The 27042-nt window shown below is 39.9% G+C and overlaps 1 protein-coding gene across 1 annotated transcript in view; it reads left to right on the top strand.

Moving 5' to 3' along the window:
* Positions 1-7720: 7720 nt before the first annotated feature.
* Positions 7721-27042, top strand: part of LOC123815134 (transient receptor potential cation channel subfamily C member 4 associated protein) — an 85901-nt gene continuing 66579 nt past the window's right edge. The window contains exon 1 of the mRNA XM_045833337.1: positions 7721-7931. Coding sequence (XP_045689293.1) covers positions 7764-7931 — 168 coding nt within the window. The 5' untranslated portion in view covers positions 7721-7763. The remainder of the gene's footprint in view (positions 7932-27042) is intronic.

Raw genomic sequence — 27042 nt, forward strand, 5'->3', positions numbered from 1 at the left:
TAAAAAAAAAACAAAAAACACTTTGTGGATTGTTTCCAAAGAGGAATTCCAAAAAGGGATCAAGCCTTTGCAACTTCATACAATTTAAGGAAATGAGGCTTTGAATGTGTTTTGAATTAGATCTGTGTTAACAGGAAAATCCGATGCAATCTAGCTAGGAAGGAAAGAAACCTCTAGAATTAATTACAAAACAATACTAAAGAGGTTTGCAAGCCAGGGTTAAGTTGTAAGAGCCTGACCAGAAGTGCTTCCAGGGGAGGAACTTTGTCTTCAAATGGGTTGGGGAATCTCAACCTCAGCAAAGAGGGGCCCCTAAGGATTCCCCCCACCCCCGAAACAGAGAGAGCCTGGGGAGGAACTGTGGGAACCGCGGTTGAGTACCCAGGGATAGAGCTGGATGGGGGTGTCCAAGCTTTTGGTGTCTCTCTGGGCTTTGCTGGAAGGAGGAGTTGTCTTGGGCCACACAGTAAATACATTGAGACATATACTCACAAAACATTTATAATGTTTTAAGTAAATTTACTATTTTGTGTTGGGCCACATTCACAGCCATCCTGGGCTGTGTGTGGCCCATGGGCTGCAGGTTGGACATGCCTAGCAGAGCCTTAAAAAAATGCCAGTTAAACTAGCCTTCGCATTTTACATACTTATGAACAGAAAACTTATGTGATAAAATAATGTAATAATAGCAGCTAATTTTTTAGTGCTGACTTTGTGCCAGGTCCTGTGTCAAGTGCTTTATATCTATTATCTCATGTATAAGTCAGAACAATCCATTGAGGTAGGTACTGCTTTCTTCTCCATTTATAGATAAGAAAGTTAAGCCTTCAGAAAATTAAGTAACTTGTTTAAGGTTATGATGTTTATGTGGATTGGAGTCAGGATTTTAACTGCTTGTTATCTGTCTTCCTCTACTAGATTCCGGGCCCTACAAGGCACAAACCATTCGCAAAATATCCCCAAATCCTAGGGCATTGCCTGCACAAAGTAAGTGTCCAATGGATATTTGGTGAATGAATGAAATTTATTGACCACATGCCTTTAGTTCTAATTGCACATACTGTGGTACCTCAGTTCTCATTGCTCATTCTTTCCAGAACTCACGAACAGTGCTGAAACTGAGTACCTAGCAAGTGACGAGTGACGAAGCATTTTCTCTTGCAGGGCAGTGTCCTGACTCACACAAGTTCTAGCAAGTGCAAGGAGTCCCAAGCAAGCGCCAAGTGGTGAAACATCTTTTTTCTCATCAAAATGGGACAAATACAGGGCTTGACAAGTTCTGAAGCTGACGAGAACCAAGGTATGACTGTATTCCATTTTCTGTGATAATTTGTTTGCCAGTGTCTGAACTCCCTGTTTGATGCCTCTTCGTTGATATGACACGACTCGACAGTGTCTGAAACACACATAGTATTTTTAAATTTCTCCTTCCCTTTGTGTTTCTAGCATAATCCTGATACGTAGTTGGTATTCAGTGAACAGACTTTAAGACAATTAGTTTGGAGTCCACTATAGCAGTCTGAGAACCCTGTGGCAAGTCTGTGTGTGTATGTATGCGTGTGTGTGCCCATGTACACACCCTTTGTGGAGAGAGGGGTCAAACTTCGTCTCAAAAGTGCCTTCAGCCTCCCCAAATGTTAAGAACTACTGTTGTAGGTTAAGGGATGCCTGGCTAGGCAAGTGAGGGAAGAGCTTGTGGTGACGGGAGCAGAGATCTAGAAGGACTCTATTTTCTGAATTCAGATCACATCCCGTAGTTGGACAAGTTCTAGTCTCACAAGTACTATTGAAAATTAGGATTGTCCCAGAAGATATCGAAAGGACACAGGAACCAGCTTGAAAGGACAATGGCTGGTCAAACTAGTGACAATCTGAACATCAAAAAGAAAAAGAAGTGAAAATATACACCTCAAAAACTTGTATAAGAGTGTTCAAAGTAGCATTATTCATAACAGCTCCAGAGTAGAAATAACTCAAAAATACCCATCAAGAGGAGAATGTATAACAAATTGTGCATATTCACACAATGAAATGCTTCCCAGCAGTAAAAAGTGGAACTGACACATGGACTGGTGTGGGTGAATCTCAAACATTATGCGGAGTGAAAGCTGGATAACATTTATATATATATATATATATCCCGTACCATATGTACCACATATATATATGGTTGGGAAAAGTCCAACCATTGTTAATGTAATGAGAATGGTTTGCATGACATCAATGTAACGTGGCAGCCGAAGAGAGTGGACTGGCATGCACATACATGAAAAATGACTGTACTAGTCAGTGGGGGCGGTAGACACCATGAGTGAGCTGTGGGGCTGTTGCATTCAAAATGACTGAGCATGTAGAGCAGTGAATCTGCATTAAATTTTGTGTTAAGTCTCAACATTCCTCCATAGAAACTACTCAGATGATTCAGAAGCTCACAGCTATGGGCAGCTGGTGATTGGCAGCTTCATCATGACAATGCACCCATTCACGCATCATGTCTCATAAAGTTTTTTTGTGAAACATCAACTCACCCAGGTGACTCAGCCCCGCTACAGCCCAGATTTGGTGCCCTGTGACTTCTGGCTTTTCCCAAAACTAAAATCACCTTTGAAAGGGAAGAAATTTCAGACTGTTGATGGGATTCAGAAAAATACAGTGGGGCAACTGATGGCTATTGGGAGAATTGTGTGAGGTCCCAAGGTGCCTACTTTGAAGGTGACTGAGGTGTTATTGACTATGGGCAATGTACAATAGAATGTATCTTGTATGTTCTTCAATAAATGTCTCTATTTTTCATAGTGCATGGCTGGATACTTCCTAGACAGACCAACACATATATGTATATACGCAATATGCACATACACATACAGAGTAAATAAAGATAAAACAATGTTAACAATTGGTGAGTCTAAGCAAAGTGTATAGAAGTATTATAGTACTATTCTTTCAACTTCTCTGTGGCTTTGAAAATTTTTTCTATAAAAGCGGAGGGAAAATAAGATAATGCAAATGAAATGTTTGGCTGGTGGTAAGTGCTCAGTGAAGCTGGGTCTTAAACAAGAGTTTAGAAGCTCCATGAGGGCAGGGACTGTTGTTTCATTTATTTAGTGCTGCATCTTTAACACCTGCCACAGTGCCTGCTGCATAAGATGACACTCAACAGACATTTTTTAAACAAATCATTGAAAGGTTGTACATTAGAAATGTAGTGTGAAAACAGGTAATTGTACAAAATAACACCACAAGACAATACATGGTTACATAAGACAGTTGTTTCTATGGTCTGAATATAACTGTGCTAGTTGCTTTGATTAATAGTGGATTCTCTATGATAGAAAAAAATGATTAAAAAAAATTGCACCACGTAATCCACCTGTCAAACTGAGATGAGTTTAGTAGTTCATTTATAAGAAGTAATATACTCTAAAATCAGCATATTTGGTTAAGTCATTTGGAATTATTGTGAAAAAAAAAAAAAAAGTCCGTGTCGGAGCTTCATTTTTTTTTATTGCTGACCCAAATGAACGTCAAGTGGCTTATGGGAGGGGCACTATGCCCTCTGGTGGTCAGAGACACTCATCCGATTTCTATGGAAAAGGTCAGCAGGACAGAGATGAAGTGGAAAAAGTGTCTTTACGTAGAGGTGTCTGGGAATCTTTTTCCTTACTTGCTAGTCACATAGTGACCTCAATGACTGGATTTGACGTAATAATTTTTGACTCAGTGAATCACCAGCTTTGAGGAGTGCCTGGGCCAGGCTGGACTGAGGAAGTTACTAATTTAGGAATGGAAATGGGATATCTCTAGTTGAGTCAAAGCTGAGGTGGGAAGACTTGTCCCCAGCATGGGTGCCACAGGAAATGTGGAGGGCCGTATGAGCTCACGAGGATCCTTCTTCCTCGCTGTGACAAGAGCGAGGGCCTCAGGACAAGCTGTGATGGGAATCCCGGGGCTGTGACTGCCCAGAGAAGGAGGGCTCCCGGCCAGACAGCGCACCAGCGCTCAGCTTCGTATCCCTTTCCTTTTTCTTAATTTCTAACATTAAAAGATCTTTTTTCACCCGAGTTTAAAAATGATACAGGGCCCATGTAAAAAAATATGAAAAATATAAATGAAGTTAGAATCGCCTGAAATCTATTTACATTGTGATAACCACAGCTGACATTTTGAGATGACTTTTCTTTCAGGTAATCCTGTGCGTATAACCACATAGGATAAGAATGTCTAGCTATACATTAATAGGATCACAATACACATATTCCTGTATAACTTGCTTTACTTTTCTTTCCATCCAGGTATAGATATATATAATTTAAATTTAAAAAATTAAAGTATTGAAGTTACAGATGTTTATAATAAAATGCAAATATGTAATAGTATAAAAGTTAGGAAAATGGCCCTGGCCAGTGGCTTAGTTGGTTAGAGCATCATCCCCATATGCCAAGGTTGTGGGTTGGATCCCCAGTCAGGGCACGTACGATAGTCAACCAATAAGTGCATGAATGAGTGGAATAATGAATCAATGCCTGTCTCTTTGTCTCCATCTCTCTCTCTCTCTCTTCCCCTTTTCCCCTCTCTCTAAATCAATTTTAGAAAAGGTTAAGAAAATTAACATTCCCCCCGCTCCTCATTCCATTCTTCAGTAGTAATTGCTTTTAATTATTTTGTGCACAATCTCCCAGATTTTGTAATGTAAATACACATGCAATATAAGTAGATCATTTTTTAATATTAATTCTTTTTTTAAGATTTTATTTATTTATTTTTAGAGAGGGAAGGAGGGAGAAAGAGAGAGAGAGAGACATCAATGTGTGGTTGCTGGGGGCCATGGCCTGCAACCTAGGCATGTGCCCTGACTGGGAATTGAACCTATGATGCCTGGTTCGTAGCCCATGCTCAATCCACTGAGCTATGCCAGCCAGGGCTAAGTAGATCATTTTTATACAAATTGGATGACATAACACATCCTGGTGTCTTCCATGAGCTTTTTTCACTTAACTGTGTCATGAACATCTTCCCATACCAGGGTATGTGTGTTTGTGCATGGGTCCTATTCCTATGCAGTGTCTGCACCGTATTCCACTGTAGAGATGGACCATGGTTCATGTAACCAGTTGCCTACTAATGGACATTTAGGTTGCTTTTAGTATATTGATATATTAATACTTCACTGCATATTTTAGTAATACATCTCGGTATACTTGTTTAGCTGTTGCTAAAACATAAATTCCTAGAAGCACATAAAAGTATATGTATGTCTAATTTTATTTGAAATATTATTAATTTATTTACTAAACAATAACTGATTGCTCAAATATTCTATTATATTGAAATGCTAGAATTTATTTAAAATGATCCTATTTTATGGTTATAGAGTTCCTGTTTTGCTATCACAAATAATACAATAAACATTTTTGCATGTAAGTCATCATCCTATCAAATAGTATTATTAGGATAGATTTCTAAAGGAGTAATCATTGAGTCAAAAAGTTTGGGTTTCTTTAGGACTTAATTCATATTACTAAAACATTGCTTTCCAGAAAAGCATATCAATTTATATTCTCACCATCAGTATTCTACTATCAGTAAAATTGAGGATGGGTATCTTTTTACACATTTACTGGCCATTCATTTTTCTTCTGTGAATTGCCTGTTTCTTTATACCTGTTTTTCTATTGAGTTGTTTGGCTTTTCCTTGTAATTTTGTAGGAGTTCATGCATCTGTTTATTAATTCATCAAGTCAATTAACACATATTGATCACCTATTATGTGCCAAGTACTATCTTAGGTGCTGGCGATAAATGCAGCAATGAAACAAAACAGACCAAAATTATACTCCTGTCAGGGCAAGGGGTACAGAAAGTAAATAGCTATATGTCTGGTGGTGGAGGCAGCACTATAAAAACAAACGAACAAAGCAGGTAATACAATGGAGAGTATAAAGCATGCTATTTTATATGGATGGTCAGGGAAGGTCTCTCCTTGAACGGAAACCTGGAGTACATGCTGAAGCAAGCCAATTAGAGAACTTCCTGGGGATGAGAACTTCAAGCAGAGGGCACAATACATTCTTCAAAAGTTCTTCATATTGACTCTTTCCCAGAATAGTACTTGTTTTTTATGGTTGTTTACAGTGTCTTATACGGAGGGTTTTGTTGTTGAGGTCAAACTTGTCAATCTTTTACTATTCATGACTTCTGAGTTTTATGACTGAAAGGAACTTTCCTACCTCTGAATCAAAAGTATTTTCATAGATTAATTTCTACCAATTTTATAATTTGATTTTAACAGCTTTACTGATGTATAATTTACAAAAAATTCACCCATTTTGAATGTACAATCCAATGATGTTTTGAGTTGTATAACATCACCACAATCCAGTTTTAGAACTACACTTTGATTTTGTTATATAGCCTTCAATATGTCTGAGGTTTATTGTAGCTTTTGGTGTGAAGTTAAAGATCGAACTTTTTCTCTTTCCCCATTGATTCGAAATATCTCCCTCACCACATACTAAACTTCAAGTATACCTGGATCTGTTCTGATCTCCCTGTTTGAGGGGTCACAAAGATATGGGGTTTTACTTGGCCCATGAAGTTTTCAAAATGGGGAATTTCACATAAAAACCCAGATTTTTGTTTTTTTTTTCTGAAAAAACTAGAAAACTCTGCAACAACTTGATGGAGGCGATAGAGACCACTCATTTTAAGTGGGCATGAGGGTGGAGACTTTAATCCCGGTTTTTCTGTGACAGTCCCCATATATGCCTGCTGTCCTGGTGTAAATTAATACCGTCCTTTCATTCTTAAAATTTTCTGGCTTGGGCGATAATTTATGAGCCACAGTCTCCATCATTCCTTATTGCATCATAACCAGCATTCTACTTTCATTTATAAGACCCCTCCCAAGAAAGGAAAAGGGAAGGGAGCAACGTGGTCCTATCACAGAAATTAGCCAAAAGAATGATCTCGTGGGCTGGGAGTAGAGAGAACATACTATCTGGTGGGTTAAATGAGGACAAATTTCTTCTGACAGATATGATATCGCAATCTACCAATCCCTTTCCCTTCCATTATTTCGTTTAACTTGACAACAATCTACCCAGTGTCACAAATTACCCCGTTATTGTGCTATTGCTAGAATATAAAGACTATTTGTGTATAGATTTGCTGTCTTCCCGTTTAACCTGCATTCTAAAGCAGGGACTTACTAGTCTGCTCTGCTCACCACTATTTTCAGTGACCTGCTCCGTGCCGGGCGCAGAGCAGGCCCCTAAGAACTATTTATTGGCTGAATAGGCTCCCAGGAACCAGTTATTGACTTAACTAACGAGGAAATTAACGCGCAGGTTGTCGAGGTCCGCGGTGGGTCAAGGGCAAAGAGGCAGGCAAAGGTTAGACCGAGTGGCTTCATTCTTGGCCTGGAGCCTAGGATCTTTTCCAGGCCAGGTGGCTGTAAACTCCCCAAAGAGACAAGAAATGGAAGAGTGAGCACTCAGACCTCGACCTTGACCTGGGGGACCTCGCCGAGACCTCGGATCCAAGATCCTGAAAAACAACTGGTGCAGAAAAGCCCTCACCGCACCTGCTCCGCTGGAGACCAAGACTACATTTCCCAGCAGCCCCCGCGGCTCACACTGTCCCTGCCACGCGGCTTGTGCCTCCGCCGAAGGTCCGCTGGGGGCGCTGTGGGGACCCATCTGCTGCCCCGTAGAAATCTCCGCGGCCCTGGGGCCGCTTGCTTCCTGTTTGTCGGACGAGGAGACATGGCGGCGGCGCCGGCGGCTGCTGGGTCTGGGGCCGGCCGAGGGCGATGGGCGGCGGCAACGGTTGCGGCTTGGGGCGGATGGGGCGGCCGGCCGCGGCCCGCTAACATTCTGCTGCAGCTGCGGCAGGGCCAGCTGACCGGCCGGGGCCTGGTCCGAGCCGTGCAGGTACGAAGCCAGCCCGGAGGGGCGGGGCGGACCAGGCGGGAGCTGGCGGGGGGCCGGGGAAGAGGCCTTTCCGGGCCGCCGCAGTATGGGCGCGACCCCCTTTGGCGGACCGCGAGACCACCCCGTGGGCTGCACGGAAGCTGTCAGCCGCGGTGGGGTGGTGGGCAGCGCCCGTCTACAGGCCCCCGGTAAGGGGCCGAGCGGGGCTGGGCTGCAGCGGGCATTAATGGCGTGTACGAGCCCTGGGCCCAGCTCCTGGATCCTGCCTTCCCTGCGCCACGTCTACACGTCTGGGGGACCCTGGGCGAGTTTGCTTTAGTCTCTGCGTACTTCGAGTTTCTCCCCTGTGAACTGGGCGGTGGGTCATCATTGCAGTCCCCAAACGGTTCTTAAGCTTATCATATGTCATCCTCTCAGAGAGCCTTTTCTTGACCCCCTTCCCCCCGTAGGCCCCCATTGTTACTCAGTCAGAGCCCTGAATTTGTTTCGTTCACATTACTTTCTTAGTGTGCAATTAAATATTTCTTTGTTGTCTACCCGTTTTTCTCGCCAGTTTCTCACATTAGGCTATGCTACAACGGGTGCAGGGACTGTATCTGTTTTGCCAATGTAGAGCGTCATGGTTAAGAGTGAGGAATTTGGAGAGCAGGCCTTGCTGCTCTCTCTTGCTTGGGCAAGTTCCCTTCTGTGCCTTAGTTTCCCCATTTGTAATATGTAGATAATAATTAGTAGCCTATCTCTTAAGGTGTTTTGAGGGTCAAAGGAGACGATTGTGCAAAGCATTAAGTGCATTTCTGGTGCATAGTAAGGGTAGAAGAGTAATCAGGTAATATTAATACTATATTTGGTATCTAGGGGCGCCCAATATATGATTGTTTTTCGTTTTTTGTTTTGAATGGACAAGGCCATTGCTTTAGGGTAAAGCAGGACAAATAAACCTAGGCTTCTTCCTCCTTCCCTTCCCCCTCCGTGTTCTCAGAACTTACGTTGTCAATACACCTGTAAAGCATCAGCTTAATTTAAAGACAGTTTTTGCATAAAGAAACTTTTGAAGGATACACAAGTAAGTAATGAAGTGGTTGGTGGGAGTGTGGTGTCAATTGTGTAGATGGAGGAGAAAATGGAAGTGAGACTTTTCACAGTATAATTATATATGTACGTTAATCTTGAAACATTTCAGTATTATTGGTATGATTAAAAGGACAGAATGAAATAAAGATCAGGTGGTCTCTTTGGAGGTTTACAACTGAAGAAGCAATGCTGGGTGAGCAGTATTTTCCTGGACATTGGGATAAGCATAGATGAGTAACTTTTTCCCCACTGGCATTCTCTATCTGCCTTGAGAAGATCTGGAAATACTTGCTCTGCCCTTTAAACTAAAATACCTTACTGAGCTGGGTATTAGGGACAGGCAGAAAGGGAACTAACTCACCTTCACTGATCAGATGCAGTACTTTGGCTGAAGCATTGTGTAAGGTTCACAATGTTTTTATTTAATCATCCTTCTTTTGAATTTGGTGTCAGCACTCACCCATTAAACCAGATGAGAAAACTGAGGCACAGAGAGGTCAGATAATTTGTTCCTAACCACCATCTTGATAATCCTCTATGTTCTGAGGGCGTTAGGGAGCCACAGGAGTTCTTCAGCATAATGAATGAAGGAATTTTGGACCCTTACTGTTTTTGGTGTTGAATGACTTGGAATGGGAGCAGACTGGAGGAGCTCACTGGCTAGAGGGCTGCTGGAATATTGGTTTAGGCTGGTTATGTGGTGATCGATAGTTGTATACAGGTGTAGGAGCTATATCAGAGGTTGAGATAGAGACACCTTACCAGAACTCCAGTGAGGATAAAGTAGGGAGGGACCTTTATCTTTCAAATGTATCCTTTCTGGGTAACTTTCCTTGATATCGTCTTCCTTGCCACACCTCCCACCTCCTCTCTCCCTCACATTGCAGACTAAATTAGTTCTTCACAGGTGTTTCTGTAGCACAGTAAGCATGTCCATTATGGTATGTGGTATACTGGGAAGGACCAGATTTCAGAAAAAAATATTTTAATTGGGCTTAAAAATATATAATGTAAAATTTACCATCTTAGTGATTTTAAGTGTACAATTCAGCAGTGTTAAGTATATTCACATTGTTGTGAAATAGCTCTCCAGAATTTTTTCATTTTACAAATCTGAAACATGATGCCCATTAAACAACTCCCCTCTCTTCCCCTCCCCATCAGCCACTGGTAACCAACCACCATTTATATGACTTTCTGTTTCTATGAACTTGGTTACTTTAGTTATCTCATATAAGTGGATTGTTCACTTAGAATAATGTCTTCAAGTTTCATCCATGTTATAGCATATAACAGGAAATCCTTGGAAAAGACCAGATTTGCGGGAGGGACCTGGATTGAACCCTAGTTCTGCCACTAGCCGAGTGACCTACATTATGTTATTTGACTTCAGTTTCCTTATTTCTAAAATGGCAGTAACATCTACCTCATAGTGTTTTTGGGAGGAGTAAGTGAAATAATGTGTATAAAATGCTTGGCAATCGTGTGGCTCATAGTACATGTCCATGAAATAGTTGTTATCAGGTTGTAGCTATTAGACTGGGCTTCTTGAGGGACTTTGTCTTATTTTTCTAAGGATCTGCAGAGGCAGAAACGGTGCCAGGCACTTGACAGGTACTCAGATCTCAGTAAATTGTTTGAAGTGAAATACGTACTGTTTATGAGGGCACAGTCTTTCTCCTGCTCGGTCCTGTTCTGTCTGTATTCCCAAATAGTCCTGTGACTTTAAAGAATTCTGGAATCAGATTACCTAGGTTTGAGTCCCAGCTCTGATACATGCTTGCTGTGTGTCTCTCGGCAAGTTGCTTAATTTCTTTAAGTTTCAGTTTGTTCGTTTGTAAAATAGGGACAGTCATGGGGACTAACATCCTAAGGTTAGGAACAAGTGAGTTAATACATATAAAGCACCTAAAATCATGTCCGAAACACAATAATCATGCTATAAAGTTTAGTGAATATTGTTTTTAACAAACACTCTATATTCTGATGGATTCTAAAGCTGTATTTCCATCCCGATTTTTCCTGTTTACTCCTGATGGGTGTATCCAGGTAGCTTCTCCAGTTAGATATCTAATGGGCATCTCAAACTTAATATGTCAGAAATACCGTAGTACTCTTCCACCAAACCTGATCTCCCCCAAGTCTTGCCCATTTCCCTAAATGGAACTTAAGAGAAGCCTGGAAAAAGACTCCTGGCCACATGGCTTAGAATGGGCCTGTCCTACTTAGATTGTAGTGTGCCTTATTTCCATTTCCCTTTCAGTTTGCCCTCTGTCCAGGTAATAAAATATGCTGGCATGATGCTTAAGCATTTACAGAGTCTGTTCATACTTATCCTTAAAGCACATCAGATCTTAGAACTCTCTTGCTTAAAACCCTCCAAGGCTATCCCATTGCAGTTGGAATCAAATCCAGGTTTCTTACCATGGACATACAAGACCCTGCATGATCAGTAGGAATTGACAGAAGGGGGTAGACTAGGTAAATCTTAGACTCTAAGGCAGAATAACTAATACAGGTCATATCCAGCACCGCTAGAGATACTCCTTCAGATACTCCTGGGTCAGGACATCCTTGTTCTGTTTTCTAAATGCCAGTCATTGTTTCCTTGATGATTATTACCATATTGAAATTCCTGTTTTCCTGAGTGTAACTTCATGTTTTTCCCTTAGATGGAATCCTCCCTTTAAAAAAATATTTCAATAGGTAATATTGAAAGTCTTGTTTTAACTTTGTTTTAATGAGCATTAGTATTTGTGCTACCTTAGGGATTTAAGTGAAATATAATCTTTCCTTGCCTGTCAAGGGTAATTTGATACTAAAAAACCCCTGGGTAGGATAAATTCTCATAAATTAAAAATGTGAATATTGCCCTGACTTGTGTGGCTCAGTTGGTTGGGTGTCATCCTGCTAAGCAGTTGCCAGTTTGATTCCTGGTCAGGGCATGTGCCTGGGATATGAGAGGCAACCGATGGATGTTTTTCTCCCTCTCTTGCTCCCTCCCTTTCCCTCTCTCTAAACATAAGTAAAATCTTTAAAATGTATATATATAAATGTAATTAATCTTAACAGGAAGTTTTCATAATCACAGGGCATAAAATTCACTCCTAATTTTATTGAAACAAAACAAATCCTATTAAAGTTGACACAAGTATTCATGGTTCCCATTTTTCATCAGAGTAACCTAACAGAATTTAACCTTCATTAATTATCCTTTACGATAGCTATTTCCTTGCACTTAATATTTGAGGTATTAGATATCTTAAACTTAGGACTTAACAAACAAGGTATACATTGATGTATGTGGAATCCAGCCTTTAATTATTTAAAAAGAAAAGTGTGGTAAAGACAAAATAAGTCAATGAAAATGGGAAATGTCAACATTCACTAAACAGGTCGATAGCCCAGGCAGCATGATGTAAGAGATTATCACTGGTATAAACTGTCAAACCACAAGTACTCCGAGAGAAAAACCCATACGACACCTGCCAACAATTCACACTTTGAAGATGACTGGATGATGGCTCTTTCATCACAGTACTCAGCTGTTCACAAGGAAAACAAAATCCAAATGATAATTTTAAAATGAGAGTCAATGCCTTGCAAGACAGTGTAGAAGTAGTAAAGAAACTCCTTGTGAATTTGAATATCTGGAATGTGATTGGGAGGATCTCTCGGTATCATGAGCCTCATAACAAGAAACAGCAGTGCCCTGCCCCACTTTTCACCCCATGTTCGACCCCCCGGAGTCAACCACTGTCCACGATGTAGCTGGGTTTGGGGTTTTTTTTTGTTTTGTTTTTTTGCTTTTACAGGGAAGGGTCCAGGAAATAGGAGAGCCAGTATTTATTAATGACATGCTTATAAGGCTGTTTACTGGCTTTAAAATTTCCGTTCCCCCTCCTGTCCCCTCTCCTCCCCTGAGGACATGCTCATTGATGGAGAGGGGAAGAGAGGGAGAGAAACATCATTGGGTTGCCCCCACGCACACACTTTACTGGGCACCAGACATGCAACCCAGGCACGTACCCTAACTGGGAATTGAACTTGCAACCTTTCTGTTTATGGGATGACACTCCAACCAACTGAGTCAAAACAGCTAGGGCACTGATTTTTTAATTTTAGACATTACTATTTTCATCCTCCTGTAGATTAGAATTTAATCCATAGCCACCTCCATCACATGTTTTGTGTCCATCATTCTCCTGTTGTAGCTGTATTACAGCTTTGGGTGGGGTGTTAAGTATTTAAATTATGATAGTGAGGATGGTATGATTGCTTACCGCAGAGCCCTATTGTATTCGATGGTTATTTTTGTGTGGTATAATTTTTTTGTTTTTGTTTGAGTTAAAAGCCACCCTTCCCCCCCTATATTTTAAATCAAGAAAAATATAAGGAGTACAATTCACCCTTTCTGGTGTATAGTTCTATATGTAGGTGTTGATAAATGCATAGTTGTGACCACCACTGCAGTTGGGATATAGAAAATTTCCTCATAGTAGTCAGCCCCGCTCCCACCCCATCCTCTGGCAATTGCTCATCCGTTTTCTGTCCTGTTCTTATGTCCTTTTACACACTGTCATAGAAATGGAATCATACCTATACCCAAGTGTAGCCTTTTGAGTCTGGCTTTTAAAATTAGAATAGTCATCTTTTGAAATTTGCTTTGCTTTTTGTGCCCTCACAATTTATTTCTCAGTTCTAAAACTTTTTTTTTTTTTAAGAAATCCTTCTTAGAACTTTCCATCTTTCTCCTGTAGTTTGAACTACTTGTTGGGATCTGAACAGCTGAATTCTTGGGATTTCCTGTCACCAAATTCAGAGCATTTTATTTTTCTCATGTGTTAGATCCTATTTCCTGAATCCTGTCTTCCTTTTTCTTGGGGAGTACATTTTCTATTAGCTTCCTAAGAAAGAGTAAATGGGAGGTAACTTTTTTTTTTAAAGTTTGTATGTCTGAAAAGATCTTTTATTCTTATACTTGTATGTTTAGTTTAGTTGGGTATAGATTCTAGACTAGAAGTTATTTTCCCTTAAATTTTTAATGGTGGAGAGGATCACTTCCTGTCGGAGATGCAGCCCAGAAAGCTGCTAAAAAGTTAAAGCGACAGGCTATCTTAGTGGCTGAACTGCCTTGAGACACTCTGGCTCAAAGCTGTCCACTACCTCTTCCTAATCATGGAGTTCCCCTTTCTGATTCTCTGTGGCAGAATAAGGAAGTACTTGTTTCCAAGTTTGCTGAGAGATTTTTTAAATCATGTAAGGATAGACCCCCAGTCAAGATGGAGGCATAAGGTAAACATGTGGAGGAGCAGGCGCCTCCTCACATAACTACAGCAAAAAGTGCAACTAGACTTCACAACAGATATCACCCAGAATCATCAGAAAATCAAGCTGTATGGAGGTCCAACAACCAGGGATTTAAAGATGCCATATCCCTCCAGGCGTGTAGGAGGGGTAGAAACATTGAGAGGTGTGGAGCGGTGGAGATGCAGAGAGGCGTGGAGATGCAGAATAGGGGTCCCATAGCCATAGGTGGTGGATAAAAATTGGGAGGGATACCTCAGAAGCTAGGGATCCCAGCCCCAGACCAGACCACCCAGCCCAGGGTTCCAGCACCAGGAAGATAAGTCCCCATAACTTCTGGCTGTAAAATCCTGTGGAGATTGGGGTGGCGGAAGAAATTGCAGGATTTGCAGGAGACTACTCTTAAAGGGCCTGCAAGGGTCTTAGAACTTACGCAAACCCATCCCCTCTGGGATTCTGTACCAGGGCAGCAGCTGGAAGGGCACCAGTGGCACACAGGAAGAAATTGAAGTGATTGGCAATAGGGCAGGTGGTAGGAGACAGCTTCCTCCCAGGCAGAACTCCAGAGGCCGGGCAGTGGCATTGTTCCCTCTCCATGCCCTCCCCGACAGAGTCACTGAGCGGTTACGTGGGTTACCCTGCCCTGGCAATTGCCTCAGGCTCTCCAGGCTGCTCCATACAATTTAGAGATTCACTTTTCTACAACAGGTCATGCTACTAAGACAGGGAGTCAGAGCAGCTTTACATAATACACAGAAACAAACCAGGGAGGTTGCCAAATTGAGGAGACAAAGAAATATGGCCCAAATGAAAGAAGAGAGCAAAACTCCAGAAAAAGAACTAAATGAAATGGAGGTAAGCAACCTATCAGATGCAGTGTTGAAAACACTGGTTATCAGGATACTTAAGGAACTCGTTGGATACTTCAACAACATAAAAAAGACCCAGTCAGAAATGAAGTTTACATTAAGTGAAGTAAAGAAAAATCTATAGGGAACCATCATTGGAGGAGATGAAAATGAGAATCAAATCAAAGCTTGGGGACTTAAAGAAGAAAAAAGCATTCAATCAGAACAGTGGGAAGAAAAAAGAATTCAAAAAAATTAGGATAGGTTAAGGAGCCTTTGGGACATTGTCAAACAAACCAACAACCAAATTATAGGGGTGCCAGAAGGATAAGAGGAAGAGCAAGAAATTGAAAACTTATTTGAAGAAATATTGAAGGAGAACTTCCCTAATTTGGTGAAGGAAGTAGAAATACAAGTCCAGGAAGCACAGAGAGTTGCAAGTAAGTTGGACCCGAACAGGACCACACCAAGACACATAATTAAAATGCCAAAGGTTAAAGATAAAGAACCTTAAAAGCAACAAGAGAAAAGAAGATAGTGTCCTACAAAAGAGTTCCCATAAGACTGTCAGCTGATTTCTCAAAAGAAAGTTTGCAGGCTAGAAGGGACTGGCAAGAACCCACTTTTTAAAGTGATGAAAAGCAAGGACCTACAACCAAGATTACTCTATCCAGCAAAGCTGTCATTTAGAATGGAAAGGCAGATAAAGTATTTCCCAGACAAGGTAAAGCTAAAGGAGTTCATCACCAAGCCATTATTATATGAAATGCTAAAAGGAATTATATAAGAAAAAGATCAAAACAATGAACATTAAAATGGCAATAAATTCACAACTATCAATAATTGAATCTAAAAAACTAAGCAAACAAGCAGAACAGAAACAGTCATAGATATGGAGATCATTTGGAGGGTTATCAGTAGGGAGAGGGAAAGAGCAGAATGGGGGGAAAGGTGCAGTGATTAAGAAGCATAAATTGGTACAAAACAGACATGGGGATGTTAAGAACAGTATAGGAAATGGAGTAGCCCAAGACCATAGCCCAGGCTATGTCCAATGACCTATGGACATGAACTAAAGTGGGGGAGGAGTGGTTGTTGGAGGGAATGGGGGCACCAGGCAGAGGGGCAAAGAGGGAAAATTAGGATAACCTTAATAGCATCATCAACAAAATATATTTAAAAATTTTAATGGTGTTACTGCATTATATTTAAGCATCTAGTGTGACTTTGGGAGAGTCTGTTCCAACTCCCAGTCTTTTGTAGGTGACCTATTTCCCCACCCCTCACCTCCTAAAAGCTCTTTAGGATATCTTTCTGTCTGACCACTTCCCCCTCCAACTGTCTCTCTCTTCCCTTTATTCTGAAATTTAGCTGTCATATGCATTGATGAAAGTCTTTATTCACTGTGTCAAATATACAATGTATAGATATACATTAAAATATATAACAACTATAAAATATCATGTCTGTCAGCTGACATGAACCCCCTCTGCAGAATGGTTGCAGAATGTTCTCGAGTTTTATTTTTGAAAGACTTTTTGTCTCCTATGAAGTTTTACTGTCATTGCTTTGGAGAACTTTATGGAATAGGTGAGACTTTGAGTTGGTTCTGAAGAATGAGTAGAATTTGAACAGAGTAACAGATTTCTGGCACTAAGACCAATGCTGAGAAAGTCTTCATAATCGACCATTAGAAGACTGGGGAAAGTGAAATGCTTGTATGGGAGAGAGGTGAGAGATAAGTTTAGAGAGACTGGGAATAAGGTAGGGAAGGTATTTAAAAAAAACAACAACTTATTGTTAAATATTTGTCCTATAAAAAACAATAGTAATACAATATTATCACAATAACCATATACCAACTGCCAAACTTAAGACATTACCGATATAGTTAATGCCCATTTTGTGTCATTCCCTCCCCACCAGAGGTAATAATGCATTTTGAATAAGTTACATATGCACATGTACAAACAGGTCACAGAGAAAAGTAAGTCTCTCTTGCAAATAGCCCACCACCACCTCTATTAGCACCCTCCAGTTCTACTCCCAGAGTCAGCTATGGTCATTGGGTTCTTGTGTAGCCTCTAGAGGCATTCTAAACCTAGAAAAGCGAATGTGTGTGTATATCTTTTCCTAAAACAGGTTATTATCATATTGTGTACACCATTCTGCATCTGGCTTTTTTTAAACTTAGAATGTATCTTAGAGATCCTTGCATAATCAGTACATACAGATCGTTTTGTTTCAAGGAATTAAAATTCTTCTGTGTTGAAATTTACAAATAAAAATACACAAAAATGAATATACAACTCTGCACAATAACAAAATGATCAACTATGTTGCAACCATCAGATCACCTCTTGTACCACCTGCCAGCCACTCTCTTCTTCCTCTACTCCCAATGAAATTACTAACTAGCTTGACTTCTAACAGTGCATTTAGTTGTGCCAGTTTTTATGCTTCATATAAATAAAATCAATCAATATGTACTGAGTTGGCCTTTTTTTTTTTTAAATTTAACATACACTTTTTTTCTTTTTTTTTAAGATTTTATTTATTTATTTTTAGAGAGGGAAGGGGGGGAGAGAGAGAGAGAGAGAGAGAGAGAAACATCAATGTGTGGTTGCTGGGGGTTATGGCCTGCAACCCAGGAATGTACCCTGGCTGGGAATCGAACCTGGGACACTTTGGTTCCCAGCCCGCGCTCCATTCACTGAGCTACGCCAGCCAGGGCAAGCAATATGTACTGAGTTGGCCTTTTAGTCAACATGGTTAGGATCATCCATAATGTTGAAACTGTATTTCATTTTCTGTATTAACAAACCACAATTAATGTATTCTACTTCTGATGAATATTTGGGAGTTTTCTAGTTTGGGGCTGTTGTAAATGATGCTTACAGGAACATCACGTATATGTCTCTTGATTTGTATATGTACGATTTCTGTTGGGTATATACTTAGAATTGCTGGGTTAGAGGATACAGGTTCAGCATCAGTAGCCATTACAGAACAATTTTCCTAGTGTTTGTGCTAATTTACACTTCCACCAGCAGTGTGTGTGTTCCTGTTGTTCCGTGTTCTTGCTAATCCATACTGTTGCCAGTCTTTTGACTTGAACTGTTCTGATGTTTGTGCAATGATCTCATGGTCTTAATTTGTGTTTCCCTGATAGTTAATGAGGTTAATCACCTTTTCAGATGTTTATTGGCCGTTGGGACACCCTGTTTGGTGGGTTGCCTGTTTAAATCTTTTGCATATTTTTTTTTATTGACTTGAATTTTTTTAATTTCTTTTATAGTTTTGTAGATATTTTCTCTCATTTGGTAGCTTGCCTTTTCAGTCTCCAGAAAGATCTTTTGATGAACAGAAGTGCTTAATTTTAATACAACTTATGGTATCACTATTTTCCTTATGTTAGCCCATTTTGTATGTAAAAAATCTTTGCCTAGTTTGAGGACATGAAGATATTCTCTTTATCTCTTAGAACCATTATTGTTTCATCTTTCATATTTAAATATGCACTGATTTGGGACTGATTTTGGGGAGTGGTGTGAGCTTTTCCATATAGATATCCAGTTTGAGCCCATGTTATTCATTGAAAAGTCTCTTTCATCTCCCTCTACTTTTTAGTGCTACCTTTCTCCGTTTTGTGTCTTTTCTGATCTTCTGGTGTGTCTGTCCTTGTACTGATACATTGCCTTATTTTCTGTAACTTCATATGTGTTGATTTTGTCTATAGTACTGAGTGTTTTCGGACTGTAAGATGCACCGGACCATAAGATGCACCTAGGTTTTAGAGGAGGAAAATAGGAAAAAAGTTTTGAAGCAAAAAATGTGGTAAAATATTTAATAACATAAAAACAAACTGCCCCCCCCCCACACACACAGCGAGCCAGATAAGCTACATTTGGACTATAAGACGCACCCCTTCCCCCAAATTTGGGGGAGTGTGTCTTAAAGTCCGAAAAATACTGTATATAGAATAGGAGTAGCTTCTCCTACGTAGTATCTTCAAGGTTCCTTGGTTTTTCTTGGCCCTTTTCCATTTCCATACACATTTTAGAATGAGCATTTACAGTTTGACAACAAAATTTTGATTGAGATTGCATTCAGTATGCATTCAATATATTGAGCGCAGTACATTTATTCTTTCTTCCCGTCTCCCCTACCCCTTTCCCTGTTCCTCTTTTTCTCTGGTTTGGTCTTCCTTAGTTTCTCTTGATAATTTTTTATAGTTTTCTATGTAGTGATCTTGCCTAACTTTTGTTAGACTTATTCCTTAGCATTTGACATTTTCTTATGATACTGTAAATAGTTTTTGAAAATTGCATTTTCTAACTGTAGCTGTAATTTAAAAAGATGGATTTTTATATTGATTCTATATTATTAATATACTACCTTTAGATTCTTTTGGATTATGTATGTGTATAATCATCTGTGAAATCTTTGATTTCTTTTTCTTGCCTAACTGTGCTGCCGACGCAGTGAATGGAAATGGTATATTCCTGATCTAAAAGGAAAAGCCTCAAGTGCTTCACCATTGAGTATGATGTTTGCCGAAGGTCTTCTGTAGATACTCTTATTAGCTCACGTTTTCTGAGTTTATGAGTTCATTATGAATGAATGTTGAATTTTATTAAAATGCTTTTCTACATCAATTGAAATGTTCATATAATTGTTCTCCTTTGTTATTAATGCGATGAGTTACATTAAATAAAATTTTCAAATATTAAACCAAATCCAAATTTCTGCTACAAGTTTCCAACCTTTTTATAGATTGCTAAATTTGACCCACAAAGTTTTTATTAGGATTTTTTTTCTATGTTCATGAGTGAGAATGGTCTATATTTTTCCTTTCAGCAGGTTTTGCCATCAGGTTTATGCTGGTCACTAGTCATGACTTTAGTTGCCCCCCACAAGTTTTGAGATGTAGTATTGTTCACTATCATTCATTTCAGAATATCTTCAAATTTCATCTCGGAATTCTTCTTTGTGTCATGCACTTTTTTGAAGTGTATTTTATTTCTAAACATTGGGTTTTATTGTTATCTTTCTGTTGCAGACTTTGGGTTAATTGCACAGTAGTCACAGAACATAGTCTGCATTTTGATACTTTTAAATATGTTGAAAGTTGCTCTGTGGCTTAGTGACTGGTCATTTTGTAAATGTTCTCTGGGTACTTGCAAAGAGTGTGTAGAGAGCAGTTATTACATGTAGTGCTGTAGATTGTCAATTTTGTTTTGCTTATTTTCTTTTTTAAGTATATTTTATTGATTATGCTATTAAACTTATCCCATTTTTTTTCTTTCTCTGCTTTACTCCCCTCCACCCTGCATCGCCCCCCCACCAGCATTCCCTACCTTAGTTCATGTCCATGAGTCATACGTATAAGTTCTTTGGCTTCTCCATTTCCTATACTATTGTTGACCTCCTCCTGTCTATTTTCTACCTACCATTTATGCTTCTTATTTCCTTGTACCTTTTCCCCCATTCCTCCTCTCTCCCTCCTCACTGATAACCCTCCATACAATCTCCATTTCTGTGATTCTGTTCCTATTCTAGTTGCTTAGTTTGGGTTTTTTTTTAGGTTCAGTTGATAGTTGTGAGTTTGTTATCATTTTAATGATCATCTTTTTCTTAGATAAGTCCCTTTCACATTTCATATTAATAAGGGCCTGGTGATGATGAACTCCTTTAAGTTTATCTTACTTTATCTGACCTCCCATTCTGTATGATAGCTTTGCTGGATAGAGTAATCTTGGATGTAGGTCCTTGCCTTTCATGACTTGGAATACTTCTTTCCAGCCCCTTCTTGCCTGCAAGGTTTCTTTTGAGAAATCAGCTGATAGTCTTATGGGAACTTCTTTGTAGGTAACTGTCTCCTTTCCTTTTGCTTTTTTTAAGATTCCTTATTTTAATCTTGGGTAATATAATTAGGATGTGCCTTGGCGTGTTCTTCCTTGGGTCCAACTTCTTTGGAACTCTCTGAGCTTCCTGGACTTCCTGGAAGTCTTATTTCCTTGGCCAGATTAGGGAAGTTCTCCTTCATGAATTGTTCAAATAAGTTTTCAATTTCTTGTTCAGTAAGTTTTCAATTTCTCGTTCTTCCTCTTTTTCTTCTGGCACCCCTAATACTCAGGGGTTAGAACATTTAAAGTTGTCTTGGAGATTCCTAAGCCTCTCCTCATTTTTTTGAATTCTTGTTTCTTCATTCTGTTCCTGTTGAATGTTTATTTCTTCTTTCTGCTCCAAATCATTGATTTAAGTCCTGGTTTCCTTCCCATCACTGTTGGTTCCCTGTATATTATTTTTTATTTCACTTTGTATAGCCTTCACTGCTTCCTCTATTTTGCAACCATACTGAGCCATTTCTGTGAGCATCCTGATTACCAGAGTTTTGATCTAGCATCTGATAGGTTGGCTGTCTCTTCGTTGCTTATTTCTGTTTTTGGAGCTTTGATCTGTTCTTTCATTGGCCATATTTTTTTTGTCTTGGCACACCTGTTATGTAGTAAGGGGAGGGGCCTTAGGTATTCGCCAGGGCAGGGCAACCCACATTGCTTTGTGGTGGTGCTGAATGTAGGTGATGGGTCAAAGGGAACAATGCTGCTTGCTCATCTCTCATCAGTCTTTCAGTCACTTCCCCCGCTACCCACAAGCAAATTGGCCCTTCTGATGCTGATTCCTGGGTGGGTGGGCTTGTGTATGTTCTAGGACCCTGTGGGTCTCTCCCATAAACTTTCTTATGAGACTGGGAGTTTCTCTCACCTCTATAAGCCCCACAGGTTTTTACAGCCAGAGGTTTTGAGGCTTTCTTTACCTGTGCTGGAATCCTGGATTGTACAGTCTGTCTCTCTCCCCAGTTGTTCCTCCCAGTTTATCAGCATGCAAATGTGGGACCATTGGTCTGCCAGCTGCCACCTTGCCAGGGTATCCTCTCCACCCTGGCTGCCTGTCTCAGCCCCTCCTACCAGTCTAAATGAATGTTTCTTCTTTAACTCCTGTGTTGTCAGACTTCCATACAGTTTGATTTTCTGGCAGTTCTGGTTATTTTTTTGTTCTTAAATTAGTTTTTGTCCTTATTTTGGTTACAAGGAGGCAAAATGTACCTACCTATGCCTTCATCTTCAATTTTGTTTATCTTCAATATCCTTACTAATTTTGTATCTACATATATCAACTTCTGAGAGAAATTATGATTGTGAATTTGCCTGTTTTTTTTTTTTTAGCCCTGTCAGTTTTTGCTCTATGCATGTTGAAGCTGTTTATTCAGTACATTGAAATTTAGAACTGTTACATTGTCCTGGCTGACCTTTCTGCCCTTACAGAGCATCTCTATCTCTGGTAAGACTTTTTGCTTTAAGTGTCTTATACTAATTCTAGAAACACTTATACCACCTTATTTTTGGTTTGTGTTTACATTGTGTATTTACATTTACAAAATGTTGCTTTTAAAAAACAGCTTTATGGAGGTATAACTTATATACCGTAAAATGTACCCATTGTAAATATACAATTTAATGCTTTTTAGCAAATTTATTGAGTTAGGCAAACATCACCAGTTATTTTAAAACATTTTCGTTACTCCAAAAAGTTTCCTTATGCCTATAATTTAGTTTTTTTTTTTTGAAATCATGGATGTGAGGGCAACCTGGCTACGACATCTGGCTATGATCATCCCATTGAAAGCCAGGGTTGAAATCATTTTTATTTTTCAATTACAGTAGACATACATTATTATCTTAGTTTCAGATGTGCACCCCAGTGATTCAACATTATACAACTTACTAAGTGATCATGCCAATAAATCCCTCACCCATCTGACACTATAAATGAATATTATTGACTATATTCCCTATGCTGTATTTGCATCCCTGTGACTATTTCGTAACTACCAATTTGTACTTAATCATTTCACCTTTTTCACCCATGCCCCCAAACCACTCTCCATCTGGCAGTCATCAAAATGTTCTTTGTATCTATGAGTCTGTTTCTGTTCATTTGTTTCTGTTTCTGTTACTTGTTCATTTATTTTGTATTTTAGATTCAATTGATGATACATATGTATTTATTGCCATTTTATTGTTTGTATTTTTTATCTTTTTTTCTTCTTCCTCTTCTTAAAGATGACCCTTTAACATTTCGTGTAATACAGATTTGGTGGTGATCAACTTCTTTAGCTTTTTCTTGTCTGGGAAGCTCTTTATCTGTCCTTTAACTCTAAATGATAGCTTTGCTGGGTAGAGTAATCTTGGTCATAGGGCCTGCTTTTCATCACTTTGAGCAATTCTTGCCAGTCCCTTCCGGCCTGCAGAGTTTCTGTTGATAAATTATCTGGCAGTCTTGTGGGAGCTCCCTTGTAAGGTAAGAGAAATGGCTTTTTTCTCTTGCTGCTTTTAAGATTCTCTCTTTGTCCTTAACCTTTGGCATTTTAATTATGATGTGTCTTTGTGTGGGCCTCTTTTAGTTCATCTTGTTTGGGACTCTGTGCTTCCTGAACTTGTATGTCTATTTCCTTCACTAAGTTAGGGAAGTTTTGTCATTTTTTTTCAAATAGGTTTTCAGTTTTTTGCTGTCTCCTTCCAACAACCCCATGATGCAAATATTAGCACGCTTGAAGCTGTCCCAGAGGCTTCTTATACTATCCTCATTTTTTAAATTCTTTTTTTTCTTTGCTGTTCTGATTGGGTGTTTTCTACTTCCTTATTTTCCAAATCTCTTATTCGATCCTCTCCTTCGTCTGCTCTACTGGTGATTCCCATAATGTATTCATTTCAGTGAGTGTATTCTTTATTTCTGACTTGTTCTTTTTTGTTTTCTTTTTAAAGATTTTATGTGTTTTTTTCAGAGAGAGGGGAAGGGAAAGAGAAATAGAGCAAAACATGAATGTGTGGTTGCCCCTCATATCCCCCCAACTGGGGCCTGGCTCGCAACCCAGGCATGTGCCCTGACTGGGAATCGAACCGGCGACCCTTTGGTTTACCTGTGCTCAGTCCACTGAGCTACACCAGCCAGGGCTTGTTCTTTTTTGTTTTCTATCCATGTTTTATGTTTGCTGTCTCTTTGTTGAAGTTCTAACAGCTTTATTGAGATATAATTCACATTCTATACAGGTCAGCCATCTAAAGTGTACAAGTCAGTGTTTTTTACTGTACACATGAGTTATGCAGCTATCGCCACACTCAATTTTGTGTAGAACATTTCATTACCCTTAAAGAAACACCATATCCAGTTAGTAATCTCTCCTCAATACCCTTCACCATCACCTTCTCTCAGCCCTAGACACCCACTAATCTACCTTTTGTCTTTATGGATTTACAATCTATTCTGGGCATTTCATGTTAATAGAATCCAGCAATATGTGGCTTTTTGTGGCTGGCTTCTTTCACTTTACACAATGTTCTCAAGATTTGTCCATGTTGTAGCAAGTATTAGTTCTTTATTCCTTTTTATTGCCAAATAATATACCATTATACGTGTATATTATATATTTTTTATTCATTCATCAGTTGGTAGGCTTGTTTTTTTTTCACTTTTGTGTTATGAATAATGCTGCTTTGAATATTTGTGTACAGGTTTTTATGTGGACATCTGTTTTCATTTCTTTGGCTCTCTACATAGGAGTGAGATTGCTGGGTCATGTGATAATTCTCCATTTAACTTTTTGGGAAACTGCCAACACTTTTTCCAACATGGCTGTACCATTTTACATTCCCTCCAGTAATTTATGAGGGTTCCAATTTCCCCACACCCTCATCAACACTTGCTATTATTTGTCTTTTTAACTATAGCCATCCTAGTGGTAAAAAGTGAATTCTCATTTCAGATTTGATTTGCATTTTCCTGATGACTAATGATGCTGAGCATCTTTTCCTGTGCTTATTGGATGTCTGTGTATCTGCTTTGGGAAAGTGTAAATTCAGAGACTTTTCCATTCTTGAAATTATTAACTCAATATCTTTAGCAGATACAGATTTATCCGCATAGCTATTTCTCTTCATATTAGTTTTGATCATTTGTGTCTTAAAGGAATAGTCTGTTTAAGAGATAGGTGATTTTCAAGCCAGTGTGCTGCAAGAATTTATAAAACATGCAATACCTAACTATTTAGTCAGGGACACTGACCTTTTTTCCCTTAGATTTTCAAATAAAAGAATGAAATAGGACTACTGGCCAAGATGGAGGTGTGGATAGACACACTGGGCCTCCTCACACAGCCAAGATAGGGACAACAACAACTTAGAAACAGAATAACAACCAGAAATGACATAAAATTGAACTGTATGGAAGTCAGACAACCAAAGAGTTAAAATAGACATATTCATACAGACCTGTAGGAGGAGCGGAGTCAGGCGCCGGGCAGAGAGGGGTTGTAGAACAGAGCGTTGGGACCTCCATAAGGCACCTGGGCGCACAAGCAGCGGCTGGCAGACACAGTGAGGGGGCGGTTGTGATGCAAGGCACTGTGAGCAAGGCAGCTGGCTGACCAAGCAGTCCCAGGGTCCCAGCGCCAGGAAATAGACCCTCGGGTCGCTGATTAAAAACACCTGTGGGGGTTGAGGTGCAGGGAGAGGCTCCCAGCCTCACAGGAGAGGTCCTCGGAAAGACCCACGGTGTGCATTAAGCCCACCCACACGGGAATTAGCACCAGAAAGGCCCAGTTTGCTTGCAGGAAGCGGCGGAAGGGACTGAAGTCTGACGGAGAATGGAGCAAGCGCCATTGTTCTCTCTCGACCCCGCCCCCACATACAATGTCACAACCCAGCAACTGGGGTGACCCGCCCTGGTGAACACCTAAGGCTCCGCCCCTCATACGTAACAGGCGTGACCAGACCAAAGGGGGAAAAAAACCCAGAAAGATGGCTCAAACAGAAGAACAAATGAAAACCCCAGAACCAATACTTTTAAGCAACTGAGAGATAGCCAACCTACCAGGTACATAGTTCAAAACACTGGTGATCAGGATGCTCACAGAATGGGTTGATTTTGGTCACAAATTAGATGAAAAAATGAAGGCTACAATAAGTGAAATGAAGAAAAATGCACAGGGAACCAATAGTGATGGAATGAAAGCTGGGTCTCACATCAATGGAGTGGACCAGAAGGAAGTAAACAACATACAATCAGAAAAGAATGAAGAAATAAGAATCCAGCAAAATGAGGAGAGACTTAGGAGCGGCCAGGACATCTTTAAACATTCCAACATCCGAATTACAGGGGTACCAGAAGGGGAAGAGGAAGAGCCAGAAATTGAAAACTTATTTGAACAAATAATAAAGGAGAACTTCCCCATTCTGGCAAAGGAAATAGACTTCCAGGAAGTCCAGGAAGCTCAGGGAGTCCCAAAGAAGTTGGACCCAAGGAGGAACACACCAAGGCACATCATAATTACATTAGCCAAGGTAAAAATGAAGGAGAGAATCCTAGAATCAGCAAGAGATAAGGACACAGTCACCTCCAAAGGAGTTCGCATCAGACTGTCAGCTGATTTCTCAAAAGAGACCTTGCAGGCAAGAAGGGGCTGGAAAGAAGTGTTCCAAGTCATGAAAGGCAAGGACCTACGTCCCAGATTGCTCTGTCCAGCAAAGCTTTTGTTTAGAATGGAAGGGCAGACAAAGTGCTTCTCAGATAAGGTCAAGTTAAAGGAGTTCATCATCACCAAGCCCTTATTCTGTGAAATGTTAAAGGGACTTATCTAAGAAAAAGAAGGTAAAAAACATGTGTAGGCCCAGTAAAATGACAGCAAACTCACAATTATTAACAACCACACCTAAAACCAAAAGAAACTAAGCAAACAACTAGAACAGGAACAGACCCACAGAAATGGAGATCACATGGAGGGTTAGCAACAGGGGAGTGGGAGGAGAGAGGGGGAAAAGGTACAG

The sequence above is a fragment of the Phyllostomus hastatus genome, unplaced genomic scaffold (assembly GCF_019186645.2).
Source record: "Phyllostomus hastatus isolate PE091 unplaced genomic scaffold, TTU_PhHast_1.1 phas_contig_17, whole genome shotgun sequence".
NCBI classification, from domain to species: Eukaryota; Metazoa; Chordata; class Mammalia; order Chiroptera; family Phyllostomidae; genus Phyllostomus; species Phyllostomus hastatus.